The sequence below is a fragment of the Cheilinus undulatus genome, linkage group 17 (genome assembly GCF_018320785.1).
Source record: "Cheilinus undulatus linkage group 17, ASM1832078v1, whole genome shotgun sequence".
Taxonomy (NCBI): Eukaryota; Metazoa; Chordata; class Actinopteri; order Labriformes; family Labridae; genus Cheilinus; species Cheilinus undulatus.
This window is the reverse complement of record NC_054881.1, coordinates 39,121,246-39,134,588: the sequence shown is the minus strand read 5'-3', so window position 1 is coordinate 39,134,588 and position 13,343 is coordinate 39,121,246. Positions and strand designations below refer to the sequence as shown.

Sequence of the window (13,343 nt, the reverse complement as noted above, 5' to 3'; positions counted from 1 at the left end):
TCCACATTGCTTGAAGTCCAGTGTGAAGTTTCCACAGTCAGTGATGATTTGGGCTGCCATGGCATCTGCTGGTGTTGGTCCACTGTGTCTTCTGAAGTCCACAGTCAACACAGCCATCTACCAGGACATTTTCGAGCACTTCATGCTTCCTTCTGCTAACAAGCTTTATGGAGATGCTGATTTCTTTTTCCAGCAGGACTTGGCACCTGCCCACACTGCCAAAGGTACCAAAAGCTGGTTCAATGACCATGGTGTTACTGTGCTTGATTGGCCAGCAAACTGGTCTGACCTGAACCCCATAGAGAATCTATGGGATATTGTCAAGAGGAAGATGAGAGACACCAGACCCAACAATGCAGATGACCTGAAGGCCGCTATCAAAGCAACCTGGACTTCCATTACACCTGTGCAGTGCCATGGGCTGATCTCCTCCATGCCATGCCGCATTGATGCAGTAATTCATGCAAAAGGAGGCCCAACCAAGTATTGAGAGCATAAAAATTAACATACTTTTCACTAGCCTGATATTTCTGTTTAAAATATCCTGTTTTTATTGATCTTATGTAATACTCTAATTTTCTGAGACAATGAATTTTGGGTTTTCAGTATCTAAACCATAATCACCATTTCCAGAAATAAAGGCTTGAAATATTTCACTCTGTGTAATGAGTCTATGTATGGGTTTCACTCTGAGTGACAAAAAATATTGAAATTCTCATGATTTTCTAATTTGAGATGTACCTGTATAGTGATATTCTATTCTGAACCAGTTTTTGCATTTAAGAGATCCCACAACCTATTCATCAAATTAGGGTACACCATCTCTTCCACAGGGTTCCTGATGATATTCCCTTTACAGACTAAATACTAAATGCGATAGAGATCCAGTTTTCCTTACATTTTTTTTCCATTTCTCACAGTGTGGTTATAATATTCAACTAGTTTTGTTCCCCAAAACTCATTTTGATGTTCAGGGGGACCAAACAGACATGTTATAATACTGGGATGTGCTCCTGACTTAGAAAAACACTAACTTTAATCCAAATATTCTCCTGCTGAAACAGAGTTCATGTAACACACTTGGGTATGACAACAATGAAGCCAACTCATTTAATTTAGGACATATATTTTTTATTCCAAACAATTTAACCAAGCTTGGTGGCCAGTTCCTTGGCCTTTGCCTTCTCCAGCTTGCTGATGCGAGCTGTGGATTTGGGACCCATGATTCCGCCTCCCCAGTGACGACGGATCTGGAGGAAGAGAAACAAAAAATGTAATACGAATTGAGTGATAACTGGTCCATCACTTAAAGCTTCATTCAGCAGACAACCACAGCTAACTGATGCTCACCTCCTCATATCTGTCGTTGTAGTTGGTCTTGATGGCTTCCACAAGCTTTGCAAGTGCACCCTTATCCTCACTGGGGAAGAACAAAACCAGTTATTACAAGTTTATGCATCATGTTACCTTTAGATAGGAGACATTCAGATACATTGAATCCTTATGAACAATCCTCAACCTGCTAATTTTACAGCTTTTATTTCTGCAATCTAATATTTGTAGATTAAAAAAAAGGTCAAATGTAGTATGCAAACCCATAACAGAGAATATGACCATTGTTATTAGACTGACAGCTACTGCAAGAAAAAACAAGACAAGTTCATTAAAACCTCTGTCAAAGATGAATACTCTTAATGTTTGGGAAAAGTAACTTTTCAAACTAGGCTCCCTCCGTGTGTTAGGAAGCAATGCTGCACTTAAATCTGTTTAAAACACAGGAAACAGCTGTGCTTTGTTTTTTTACCTTTCCACTATGACTCAACTCATCTTTTAAGTTTTCCATTAGGGAGGATACCTGGTCACTGGTAGTTTTTTTAATGTGACAGAAAGAAAGACTAACCACTGACTGGTCAGAGATCATTGCAACCCAGAGCGTTACGAGTGGGACATCAAACATGGAATTCAAAACCATTGCATACTTTTTAAAAGGATTTTATCTCCCTGCTTCAAAGAGTCTCCAGAACAAAGCTTGTCTCAATGTGACAAAAAGCCACAGATCCAGAATCAGATACGCCTATTTGTCCTAAATTATTGTGTTGGGCTGCACACGTTTGGCTGAAACATCCTTCTAACCTCTTTCCAGGGCTAGACAGACAAAACATCTGCTCTAGCAGATGTAAGTCAAATATGTCAACAGCCCCTAAATGCACCAGCTGCTCTGCAAATAAACCACGCTATGTTTGTACTGAAAAGTTCATAATCTAAGGAAGTGGTTCCCAACCTTTTTTCCTATAACACACCTCCTTATTTGTATCAGAGGAGCTGAGGTCCTCCAGGCCCCACACAGAGAAAAGGTGATGCATGGATGTAAAAAATTAACATCAAATTTTAAAAGTTTTTATTGTTCAACACTATATAAAATACAAAGTCTTTCTTATGAAGAGACTTTTGCATGAATAAATGCTTAATCATGATTTTAATTAGCATCTCTGGCAACCCTCCAGGGAGTCCTGGACCCCAAGTTAGGAACCAACGATCTAAGGTATGAACGTCAAAGAATAACACCTAGTATTTATAATAAAGGCTCAGAACAGATTTTTTATCAAATAGTTCATCATATTTTACCTTAATATGACTGCCTTGGGAAGTGATTTTAATGATAAACTAAGATTTTCTCAGCAAACTCTTTGCTGTGCTTCTGTACTGTCTTAGGCCAAGTGTCCTTTTCTTCTGGTTTACAAACAGCTCTTACTTGAAAAGACAAAAGAACTTCTGGTTTATCGCCATTTTAGCAGTAACTTAACAGCTGGAATCATGAGTGAAGCTGTTAAAACTCTGATCGTAGTAATCATCTGATGATTATTTCATGATTAGCAGAACAAAAGAACGATCATTTCACATATCAGAGACGATCAAGAGTAGCTCTGTTGTAAAAACTAAGGAAAATCTAAAGTTATGTTTCTGTTACGAGACTGGACAAAAACAATGGTGGACTGTCTGACATTCATGTAATCCAAGATCTCCACCCCACTCTGAGTCTTACATGCCCCCTAAAATTTGGCCAGGAGAGAGGAAGGATGACTACCAACTGCAGCCACTTTGCGAGAGGAGAGGTTTGTGTCTTTGAATAAGGGCCAGCCCGAGAACAAGCATTAATGCGCCAACGCTAACTTGATCAAGCAGTGAGTGACACTTCTCTAAGTTCTCATTATATTAAGCTTTGAAGACTGAGGCTCCTTTTCATACAGATGAATAAACAGCTGTTTGATTGGTTAAATCTGTGGCGGAGATGTCTGGCAGAGGAAGCAGTAAAAGCATTATCCCGCTTTACCTAGAGTCCTTCAGAGCAAATCACTAAGCTACTGTCATGTGATCTGTTGTGATCTTAAAGTGCTAGTGCAAGTAAAAAAAATTATTAATTTTGTTGTGTTTATTCTGTGGCATGTGTAACTTACTTAATGCAACACAACTCATAAAAATGTAGTTTCCTTTTAGTTAATAAAGTACAGATATGTAGACTTTTGCATTTCAACAGTGTTTGACTATCTGCTGAAAAGCATCCAATCAACCAATGAATCAATGACTGAAATTGTTGGTAGTAGCCTGCCTTTGTTCAGCAGGTATTATCTAAGGGTGTACTGTGATGGAGAACAGAGTGCCTGGTATTAAATCCTAAGTAGACCTTAGCTGGCTGTGTCTGAGTGCATACTTACGGGTTAATCTGTGTGAAGGCGACTGAAGTGCATGTCTTTCTGTGCACCAGTCTGCCCAGTCTAGCCTTGCCCTTAACGATGCAGTATGGGACACCCATTTTGCGGCACAGAGCTGGCAGGAACACGACGAGCTAGGAAAGCAAAGACAGAGAGAACGTTACACATTTATGATCCAGAAGTAGAACTACCAGTATGACCAAAGACCGCCATGTCCACAACAACAGAACAGGCAGGTTTGGTTTTAGACTCTGCTCAGGGTTAAAAAGCTCGTATGTTTGGTTCCACACAGATGATTCAGGTGAAGAAATTCAGACATCATTGCCAGAGACCAACTCAACTCAGACTGCTGCCAAACCAAATATGAAAACTCACCTCAATGGGGTCCACATCGTGGGCGATGATGACCAGCTGAGCCTTCTTGTTCTCCACCAGAGTGGTGACAGTGTTCACGCCTGGTGGAAGAAAAGCATTGGTATCTTACCATTTTAAAACACCCTGACTCAAACTGTTTTAAGTAATTTTGGCCAATGCTCAGGGTTAAAAAGCTCAATAACCATCAAGGAATGTTTCAGGTGAAGAAATTCAAGTCATCACTGCAGTAAGGCCAGGCTAAACGACACTTCTAACGATGTAGCTAGTTATATTTGTGGTAACACACTGCTTCATTTCAGCAGTCAGCTTTCAGATCATTAACGCTCACCTGCACGGAGGACAGGGGGCCTCTTGGTTGGGGTGTCTCCCTTTCCAGCGGCCTTCTGCTCAGCGCGAGCCAGCAGCCTCTGCTTCTTCTCCTGCTTGGTCTCTGGCCTGTACTTGTGGGCCAGCTTGAACAGCTGTGTGGCTGAGGAGAAACCAGAACACAAGCAAAATTAACTTTATTCAATAAAGAGGCCACATGCATGTTTGCTTTATTTCTATTGCATCAGTGATCTTGGTGGAAATGTCAGCACGGCTAATTAGATAGCAAATATTCTTTCACATCATTTGCAAAAGTCAAAACATAGCCATAATGAATGTACATGAAATGCAACTACTTCCCAGCAAGCTGCAAATCCAAAAAGTTTTAAAGACTCACCAGTCTGGCGGTCCAGAGCCTGGGTGAACTGGTTGATTGCAGGGGGGACCTTCAGACGCTTGTAGAGGATGGAGCGCTGCCTCTGCAGGCGAATGTAACGAGGCCATTTCACAAAGCGTGTTAAGTCACGCTTGGGCTGAATATCCTGGCCTGTGGAATAAGACAAAGCATTTAGTGACCAGCGTCAAAGAAAGCTAAAGCACCTTATTGATCTTAAGTGCATCAGCGATCTTGGTGGAAAAATTGTCATCAGTATTTCTAAGATAGCAAATATTCTTTTACATCATCTGCACTATACGAGTCTCAGTCCTCCCAAAATGCTGCAGAGCTACTTACCGATGCCAAAGTTCTTTGGCCTCTTCTCAAAGAGGGGGTTTACAACTTTTTTGGCCTCATGTTTCTTGGCCACAGAAGGGGCAGGTGCCACCTTCTTCCCCTTAGCCTTCTTTCCCTTAGGCTGTCAAGAAAAATAAACACATGCTTTAGACAACAGAAGACACAAGGTTCCACTTGTTTGGAGCGTTTCACTTAATCACATCTAAACTTGACACAAATAGTAAGGAAATATGTGTTTGGTATATTTTTTCTTTGTTGAAACAATGCTCCTGATCAATACATTTACTGTTGTAAAGACTGTTTATTTCCTTTTTAAATGGTGCCACATTTGTGGGATGAGCAGCAGAGCAGATTATGTGGGTTGCACCCTTGAAAATTGTGCCAGATCTCTGCCAATGCAGAGTGGGGTTTCCAACAGCACAGGAGTCATCAACAAGAACTGTGACCAAGAGATTCACCAAACACAAATCTCTTTACCTTTTGAGCAAAGTTGTTTACTATAGACTACCTACAGTGGTAGACGCATTACCAAGGGCTCTAACGTTGAAATGTTGCCAGCAAATTAGTCAAACTTAGCCAGTAGGCTAGCGTTTACTTGCAATTTTTCATCAGTAAAACTCAACTTTCCACAATTAGATACTTAGAACTTAAACTCCACAGCGTAAAGGGATCTAATACACACATTTGGTGTTAGACAGGCCTACAATGATGCTCTAAATGTGTTACTTCTAACAAGGCTAAACTTATTTCCCACTTAGGCTTTTGCATCCTTTGCTTGGCAAATAGGCTAACCACATGCGATACTAAAAGCACAAGATAGCACGTCAGTGTGAAGACTGGAAAGCTGCTACTGCCAATTCAAAGCATCTTAAGACTCCAGCTAGCCAAACCCCATGCTGGCCAGTCTACCTCACTGTTAGCAAGCAGTCCAGCGCCATTTAAAAACAATGTAAGCAGAAATGCCGCTGCCACTAAAGCAACACGAGTCCTTCACCTGAAAACACTTTAATTACTCAGCTACCAACGACGCTTTCACGTCCACGACATAAGAGAAGCCACAGTTAGCTGTAGCATTAGCATCCGTATTCTGACAAGTGGGAGCAGCGCCAGGGCCCATTGACTGTACCGGTGACAGCCGAGCTGGACACACTGCTACAGCCCCAAACAGCGTTCAAGTCCTTGGATAAAGTGATATTATACAGCCGACTGGAAGACAACAGCCATTCAAACTGAAGCGAAAATAAAGTAACAGTTGAAAACAGCTCCAGAAATCAAACGTGCTCACCCACGTTAGCTTTAGCTCCTCATAGTCACAGTGCTAACTCCTACCGGCTACACCGACCATCAATTTGACCAAGTCTTATTAAAATACCAAAACACGTCTACGCTCAATATCAACATCATTTACAAGAATATGTTTCAGAGAATCCGTCTGTACAATTGATGATATCAGAACAAGCATACATACAGGGATGCGAGCAGATAGAAAAGCTACAATGATTTCTCAGAAGAAACAGCTATGCACCCACCATGTCGGTTCAGGCAGAAAGGAAGACAGAGGGATTCTGGGTAGCGTAAATACCGCGAGGCTTGCAGCGTGATTACGTGGCCTGGGAAGAGCCGATCTGAGGTCAGATTTACGAACGACACGCTCTGAGCAGAGATAGGCAGTTAAAAAGTTAAAAGTCTGACCCAGGATCCGCGTTATTTTGATACTTTGTTGTTTATAATCCTCGTTTACAAACAAAACTAATACATTAAATCGATATAAAGAATGATAATAGAACTATTATTATTATTATTATTATTATTAGTAGTAGTAGTAGTAGTAGTATTATATGTTTTCTAACAAAATGTTTTTAACAAAAGCTGACATTTTAATTATATAAACATATATTTTTTAATATAAATTATTATAATATAAAAACATTAACTAATGAAATTGAATATGAATTTGTGAAATTTAGTTTTTATGCAGTAATACGTTTTACAGTCAATATTTTTTTTTATTTAGTGTGTATGTCATAATCAGTTACAATACTGAGAATTAACTTCTACTCAATATTATTCAGAATCATGAGAGCAGGAGAAAAATATTGAATATTCAACATAGTTTTTTTTTATTGACACATCACATCATACTTCACCAATTGTGAAAATTAAAATCAAATAAAATTATTTAATTAATCAGTTAAATTAGATATTCTGACTGTGTAATTTATTTTTCTGAAGATTAAATAATCTTCATTTAAGACATTTATTGTCATGTTGTGAAGTGGTAGATTATGGAAATCAAAAATCAAGCAATTAGATATTACCCATGATAAATAAGTAAGTATGATTAACATAGAATATAAAGAAATGATATGAAAAAGTATGTGATTAAAAAATACAGTTTCATTTATTAAGTACGTCATATGAATCTTAGTTCTTCTTAAAGGAGCCTAGTGTGAGGAAGAACCATACACAGCCACAAAAGCCTGGCTCCTCCTCCTCCTCATGCCTCAGCCTGGTCACACACTGCTGTGGAATGGCATCCCATTCTTCAACCAGCATTTATCACAAATCAGCCAATGTGGTTGTGTCTGTCATTGTGGCACGATCAGCTCGTCCAAGCTGATCCCACTAGTTTTCAATGGGTTTGAGGTCAGGACTGCTGGCATCTCCATTCCCAAATTCTGGAGGTAGTCTCTGATAAAGCCCGCTCTGTGGGGGCAATCACACTGTCTCCACCGAAGATGTCACTGTATCACTGTAGCAATCAGTATAGCCTTCTCTGTGTCTCCTCCACACTTTGACCCTACGATCCAACTTCCATAGACAGACTGTGGACCCACTGTTGAACACAACATTCCTTTGCATGTTCAGGTTCTGGTGCACATGTTGTCGCCACCAGTGCTTATGGGCCTGACAAAGAAGGGCAGTGATGGCAGGCCTCCTGGCGGCCCTATGAAACCACAGCTTGGCCTCATGCCATCTGTTCTGGACTGCAAACCTGTAGAAGACAACCTGTGGTTCCTAAGTGCTGACAGGGTGAGGAAACGTTCTTCTTGTGGTGTCATCTTATTGCAACACCTACTTTGCGGCCTGTCTCTGACTTTCCCCATTACATGGACTTGGCCTTCAGTCTGGAGATGGTACGAGGGCTCACTCCAAATAAAGCCACAATTTGATTTTGTGGAACACAAGTTTCAAGTTGCCCTTTCATATGGGCTCTATTCAGATCAGTCAAATGTTGCATGCTGATTCTTGAAGCAGACACCTACTGATCACTGTAGCAGCTCATTAAGTTAAGTCATACTTTATTAATCCCTGAAGGGAAAGTTTACACTCTTGATCTATTGTTATTCATGCTACAAAAACATAAGCAGTTACATGCAAATGCACATGCACAAACAGGATCCCCATGGACTTGCAGTAATGGAGAGATGTCAGAGTGATGGCCTTGCTGCCCTCGTTGGAGCGCTGCTGTGAGCTCCTGGGGGTCCAGGGCTCAAGGGCACTTCGGCTGTGCTCAGGAGGTGTCCTGGCACCTCTCCAGCTACCAGGCCAAATTCCAGATATGATCTGACCCAGTGGCGTGCACAGATTTTTTCAAGGGCAGGGGTGAAAAGAAAAAAAAGGGCACATACAGCGCGTTCTCACCACTGAAGAGGGCACTAAGTTTTACGTGTTTTCAAGGGCACTTAAGATATGTTTATATGTTGTACAAATGGCACATTATATAGCCTTAAAACAGACTAACTAGACAGACTACTCAAGTTAGTTTGTAGTTAGGATCAGCATCCACAAGAACTGTGTAGATTCAACATTGGACTGTGAAGAACACACAGAAATAAATAAATAAATCCCTAGGGGGTCTGGGGGTCTTCCCCCAGAACATTTTCAATGAAGTAGATGGCATTTCCTGTATTCTAGTGCATTTTAACACCATATTAGCACCAGATAATCCAAACTGGTTCTGTGAGATATAGTTCTGGCTCAATATAGATCAGAGAAGGGCCCAACATAAAAGTCATTTCAACAGTAATGTGCCATAGTATTTCTTGGTCCTAATGGTCTTCTGGAGTTTAGTGTGTTTTGCCAATGAGGAGGGTACTTAAACACGCCTTTTTGCCACCCAAGTGGGAAGTTATCATATTTTAACCAGCCAAGGGGGCAGTTTAGTGTGTTTTTTCCAACCAAGAGGGCAGTTTAGTGTGTTTTGCCAACCAGTATTGCACTTTAGCATGCGTTTTGGCTCCCAAGGGCATTTTAGCATGGGTTTTGGCTCTCAAGGGCACTGTAGCATGTGTTTTGCGTCCCAAGAGGGCACTTTAGCATGCATTTTGGCTCTCAAAGGCACTTTAGTGTGTGTTTTGGCTCCAAAGAGGGCACTTTAGTGTTCTTTTTGGCTCTGAAGGGCACTTTAGGATGTGTTTTGGCTCTCAAGGGCACTTCAGCATGTGTTTTGGCTCCCAAGAGGCCACTTTAGCACGTGTTTTTCAACAACTGGGCCACAAGGGGGGATGACTGCCCCCCCCCCATTCACACTACTGGTCTGAACGGGACTTAAACTGGCGACCCTCCAGGCCCAAGTCCTTCCAGACCGAGCTACTTCCGCCCCAATGATCACAGACAGTCAGGCACCTGGGGGTACCAGAAGCTCAAAACAACAGTGAAACAACATAATAAGTCTTGACAAATTTTACATGGGTGCAACCTGTATACTCAGCTCTGCTGCTCATCCCACAGATGCATGTTCCTTACAAATGTGGTATCATTTAAAAGGGGCATAAACAGGCTTTCCAACGTTATATGGTTTATTGCCAAGAAGCATTGTTACAACAAAAATACAATCCAGCAAACACAAATTTCCTTACTTTTTGTGCTAAGTTTACAAAACAATGAAAAAAGGCATACAATTAAATGTAACAGGCAGTGTGTGTTTTCAGATGTGATCATTTGAACAAAAAGAATAACAGGGAAAAAGAAGCCATGATGATAAATTAATAAATCAATTAATGAAATGGCAGACAACATGTTGCAATGGTGCAAATCCTACAACCTGTAGATATGCCCAAAATTGAATGATTGAGGATAGAAGGGTGCATTTCTCAAGGGGTAAAATTACTCTTGTGCACGGCTTTGAGCTGTATTTATGTAAAAGTCTCAACTTCTATTATAGATTGTTGCTTAATCAATAAAAAAACAAACAAAACAGTTGAATGTCTGGCATGCAAGTGTAGGAAAATTAAGAATAACAGTTATCTTGATATTTTATTGTATTTTATGACTTTATGCCATGGAAGATGAGTCATATTTGTCAATCTATAGCTTTATTGCAATGCAAAAATAATTTGAAAAAAAAAAAAAAATTCTGTGGTATTATAAGTACAAAACTGCATTAAATTTAAAGTTTAATTGAGGAATTTCAGATTGTGTCCCTTTATTTAACATGGATCCAACAAAACACTGAAAAAGTAGCGGTGAATTTAAATATTTGAACCCTTTTTTTTTTGTTATCTTTTTCGTTTATTCGTCAGTCATTTGTCCCATATATTTAAAACCACACCGGAATGAATGTCCCTCAGTGGCCGTCTATGACGAAGCATTTAACCGACGTACAGTGTTACGTCACTTCCGTAAACAATCATGTATTCTGTTAGGTAGTTAAAATGTCATGTTTGACAGTTTTAGTGATTTATTTGGTAAGGATAAACATGAAATAATTTGTCAATGATAAATAATATTAGTCAAAGGGGTGTAATAAAGATGAAAACGGAGGCTAACGGAGAGTTAACGGACAGAGCTGACGTCTCCTAGTCTCCTCCCCCCTCCTCCTCTGCGTCGTGCCGTGCCGGACCGTGCTGACTCTGGATGGGAGGGGGCGGAGTTGTTTGGGGACGGTGGGCCGGGGTATCGCGTCCGTCGTCTCGGCTCCTCGATATCTCGCTATCTGACGGTTTCCTCGCCGCATCCAGCCGAGATTGTTGACATGGACGGTGATAATTAGCGGCAAGAAGCGTGTCAGCAGGCTGTGCTGGTAAAGACGGCTCATTCTTAACAGATGTTATCATCGCTGCAGCCAGGAGATGATCTCTGAGCTTTCGCTGGTAAACAGAAGGCCTTTCACTTTGCAGAGCTGCCAGATAACGGCTTGAAATACTGGTTATTATTGTGATAAGATGGCGTGAACAATACTGCCGCTGTACTATTGGTGTTTCAGCTGTCAGTCGGAGGCGAGCTGTTTCTATGGCTACAGTCTATGTGTCAAGGCAAAGCTAGCTTTAGCTACATCTGAATCTACAGTTTTCTTCAATCTACCCTGTTAAACCAGCAGACGCCCCTGTAAAGACAGTTAGTAGCCATGGCAGACCAAGACATTTGTCCTCACCTGGACTCTATTGGAGAGGTGACCAAGGAGGACCTCCTTCAGAAATCCAAGGTGGGTGTCATCTGTTGGCTTATTATGTTCTCCACAATGTCAGAGATGTCCTGTCCAGGTCATTGGCTGTGTCTGCTATATTTAGCCTTGTCTCCATCAGTTCATATTGCATTGATAACCACTTGAGCTGCAATTTAGGGCTACTGGTCAGAGTTGTCATGGTAGCAGATTTTCAAACTTCTGTATGACATTAACAGCAACCTACAGTGCCTATAAAAAGTGTTCACCTGCTTGGATATTTTCCATTTTAAGGATTTTATAACTCAACCATGGTCAACATAATTAGGCTCTAATGACAGAAAAAAATCTTTAATGTCAAAGTAAAACAAATTTCTTTAAAGTAATGCTAGTTTAATAGAATATGTCAAGTAGAGTAGGTGATTGCATGAATATTCACTCCCTTTACGTCGGTATTAAGTAGAGTCACAGCGCTGAGTCTGTATGGATAGGTCACAATCTAGACTCTGCAATTTTACTCCTTCTTTGCAAAACTGGTTGAATCAGGCATGACCAACCCTTTTCAAGTCCAGCACAAATTCTTTATTGGATTGAAGTCTAGGCTCTGACCCATCCTCTCCAGAACATTCCCCTTATTGTCTTTAAACCATTTCTGTTTAGCTTTCTCTGTATGCTTCAAGTCATTGTCTGGCTGGAGAGTAAATCATCTCCCAAGCCGTAGTCCTCTTGCAGACTGAATAAGATTGTCCTCTGGGATTTTTCTAAATTTGGTGCATTCATTTTTACCTTCTACCTCTACAAGCATTCTAGAGCCGGCTGCTGAAAAGCATCCCCACAGCATGGTGCTGCCACCACTGTGCTTCACAGATGGTTTGGTGTCTTGTCTGATGGCCTAAAAGCTCAGTTTTGGTCTCGTTAGACCAAAGAATTTTCTTCCGCTTGACCATGGAGTCTCCCACATGCCTTTTGATAAACTCTAGTCCAGATTGAATCTGAGTTTTCTTCAACAGTGGCTTTCTCTTTGCCACTCTCCCATAAAGCTCTGACTGGTGAAGAACCTGGGCAGCAGTTGTTTTCTGCAGAGTCTCTCCATCTCAGCTGCTGAAGCTTGGAACTCCTTCAGAGTAGTCATAGGTGTCTTGGTGGCCTCTCTCACTAGTCTCCTTCTTGCAGGCTCACTCAGTTTGTGAGGGCGGCCTGATCTAGACAGATTTACACATGTGGAATATTCCTTCTGTTTGTTGAAGTTCACTGTCTTGGAAATGTTTTTGTATCCATCCTGCTGACTTGTACTTTTCAGTCACCTTTTCTTTGAGTTTCTTGGGGTGTTCTTTTGTCTTCATGATGTAATAGTAGCCAGGAACACTGATTAACCAGTGACTGGACCTTCCAGACACAGGTGTCGTTATACTACAATCACTTGAGACACACTCACTGCACTCAGGTGATCCCCATTTCACTAATCATAAGACAACTAGTGCTAATTGGCTTGAACTCTGTTGAATTAGGTCAGTCACTTTAAAGAGGGTGAATATTTATGCAGTCACTTTTTTACATTCTATATTTTTATTTAATTGACAGTACTATTTTGTCAACAAAGCCATATATATTGCTTAAAACAAGATCACAGCAAGAACAACCTGGCTTTTGTTATCTCTTATTCATTTTTAATGAAACCAACAAACCTGTACATATGCTACTGTATGTAATCCTTTTATTTTATACAAATTCAAGTTGTCTTTCTCTTGCTGTAGGGAACTTGCCAGTCTTGTGGAGCTGGAGGGCCAAACCTCTGGGCGTGTCTGCAGGTAGGTTTGAGACTTGAATGTGCTCT

At 40.9% G+C, this 13,343-nt stretch overlaps 2 protein-coding genes and 4 non-coding genes across 9 annotated transcripts in view; 1 reads left to right on the top strand and 5 right to left on the bottom strand.

Annotated features, from left to right (window-relative positions):
* Window positions 1-1,114: 1,114 nt before the first annotated feature.
* On the bottom strand, window positions 1,115-11,164 carry rpl7a (ribosomal protein L7a). Its single transcript, XM_041810333.1, has 8 exons — window positions 10,921-11,164; window positions 5,125-5,250; window positions 4,789-4,938; window positions 4,414-4,554; window positions 4,086-4,165; window positions 3,714-3,844; window positions 1,351-1,420; window positions 1,115-1,250 (listed from the first exon to the last, which is right to left on the bottom strand). The coding sequence occupies exons 1-8, from the start codon at window positions 11,162-11,164 to the stop codon at window positions 1,146-1,148; spliced, it is 1,047 nt and encodes a 348-aa protein (XP_041666267.1). The 3' UTR covers window positions 1,115-1,145.
* LOC121525714 lies at window positions 3,961-4,037 on the bottom strand. The gene has a single exon (XR_005993254.1). It is a non-coding gene; the product is annotated as a small nucleolar RNA SNORD36 (small nucleolar RNA).
* Window positions 4,240-4,312, bottom strand: LOC121525723. Its single transcript, XR_005993261.1, has one exon. It is a non-coding gene; the product is annotated as a small nucleolar RNA SNORD36 (small nucleolar RNA).
* Window positions 4,632-4,702, bottom strand: LOC121525725. The gene has a single exon (XR_005993263.1). It is a non-coding gene; the product is annotated as a small nucleolar RNA SNORD24 (small nucleolar RNA).
* LOC121525724 lies at window positions 5,007-5,080 on the bottom strand. The gene has a single exon (XR_005993262.1). It is a non-coding gene; the product is annotated as a small nucleolar RNA SNORD24 (small nucleolar RNA).
* usp20 (ubiquitin specific peptidase 20) overlaps window positions 11,019-13,343 on the top strand; it is a 30,053-nt gene continuing 27,728 nt past the window's right edge. Inside the window, exons 1-3 of one of the 4 annotated variants that reach the window (XM_041810861.1) lie at window positions 11,019-11,219; window positions 11,444-11,551; window positions 13,264-13,317. In XM_041810861.1, the coding sequence (XP_041666795.1) occupies window positions 11,474-11,551; window positions 13,264-13,317 (132 nt within the window). In that variant the 5' untranslated portion in view covers window positions 11,019-11,219; window positions 11,444-11,473. Of the gene's footprint in view, window positions 11,552-13,263; window positions 13,318-13,343 lie in introns of those variants that run through there. The other 3 variants (XM_041810860.1, XM_041810862.1, XM_041810863.1) reach the window with 3 other exon arrangements.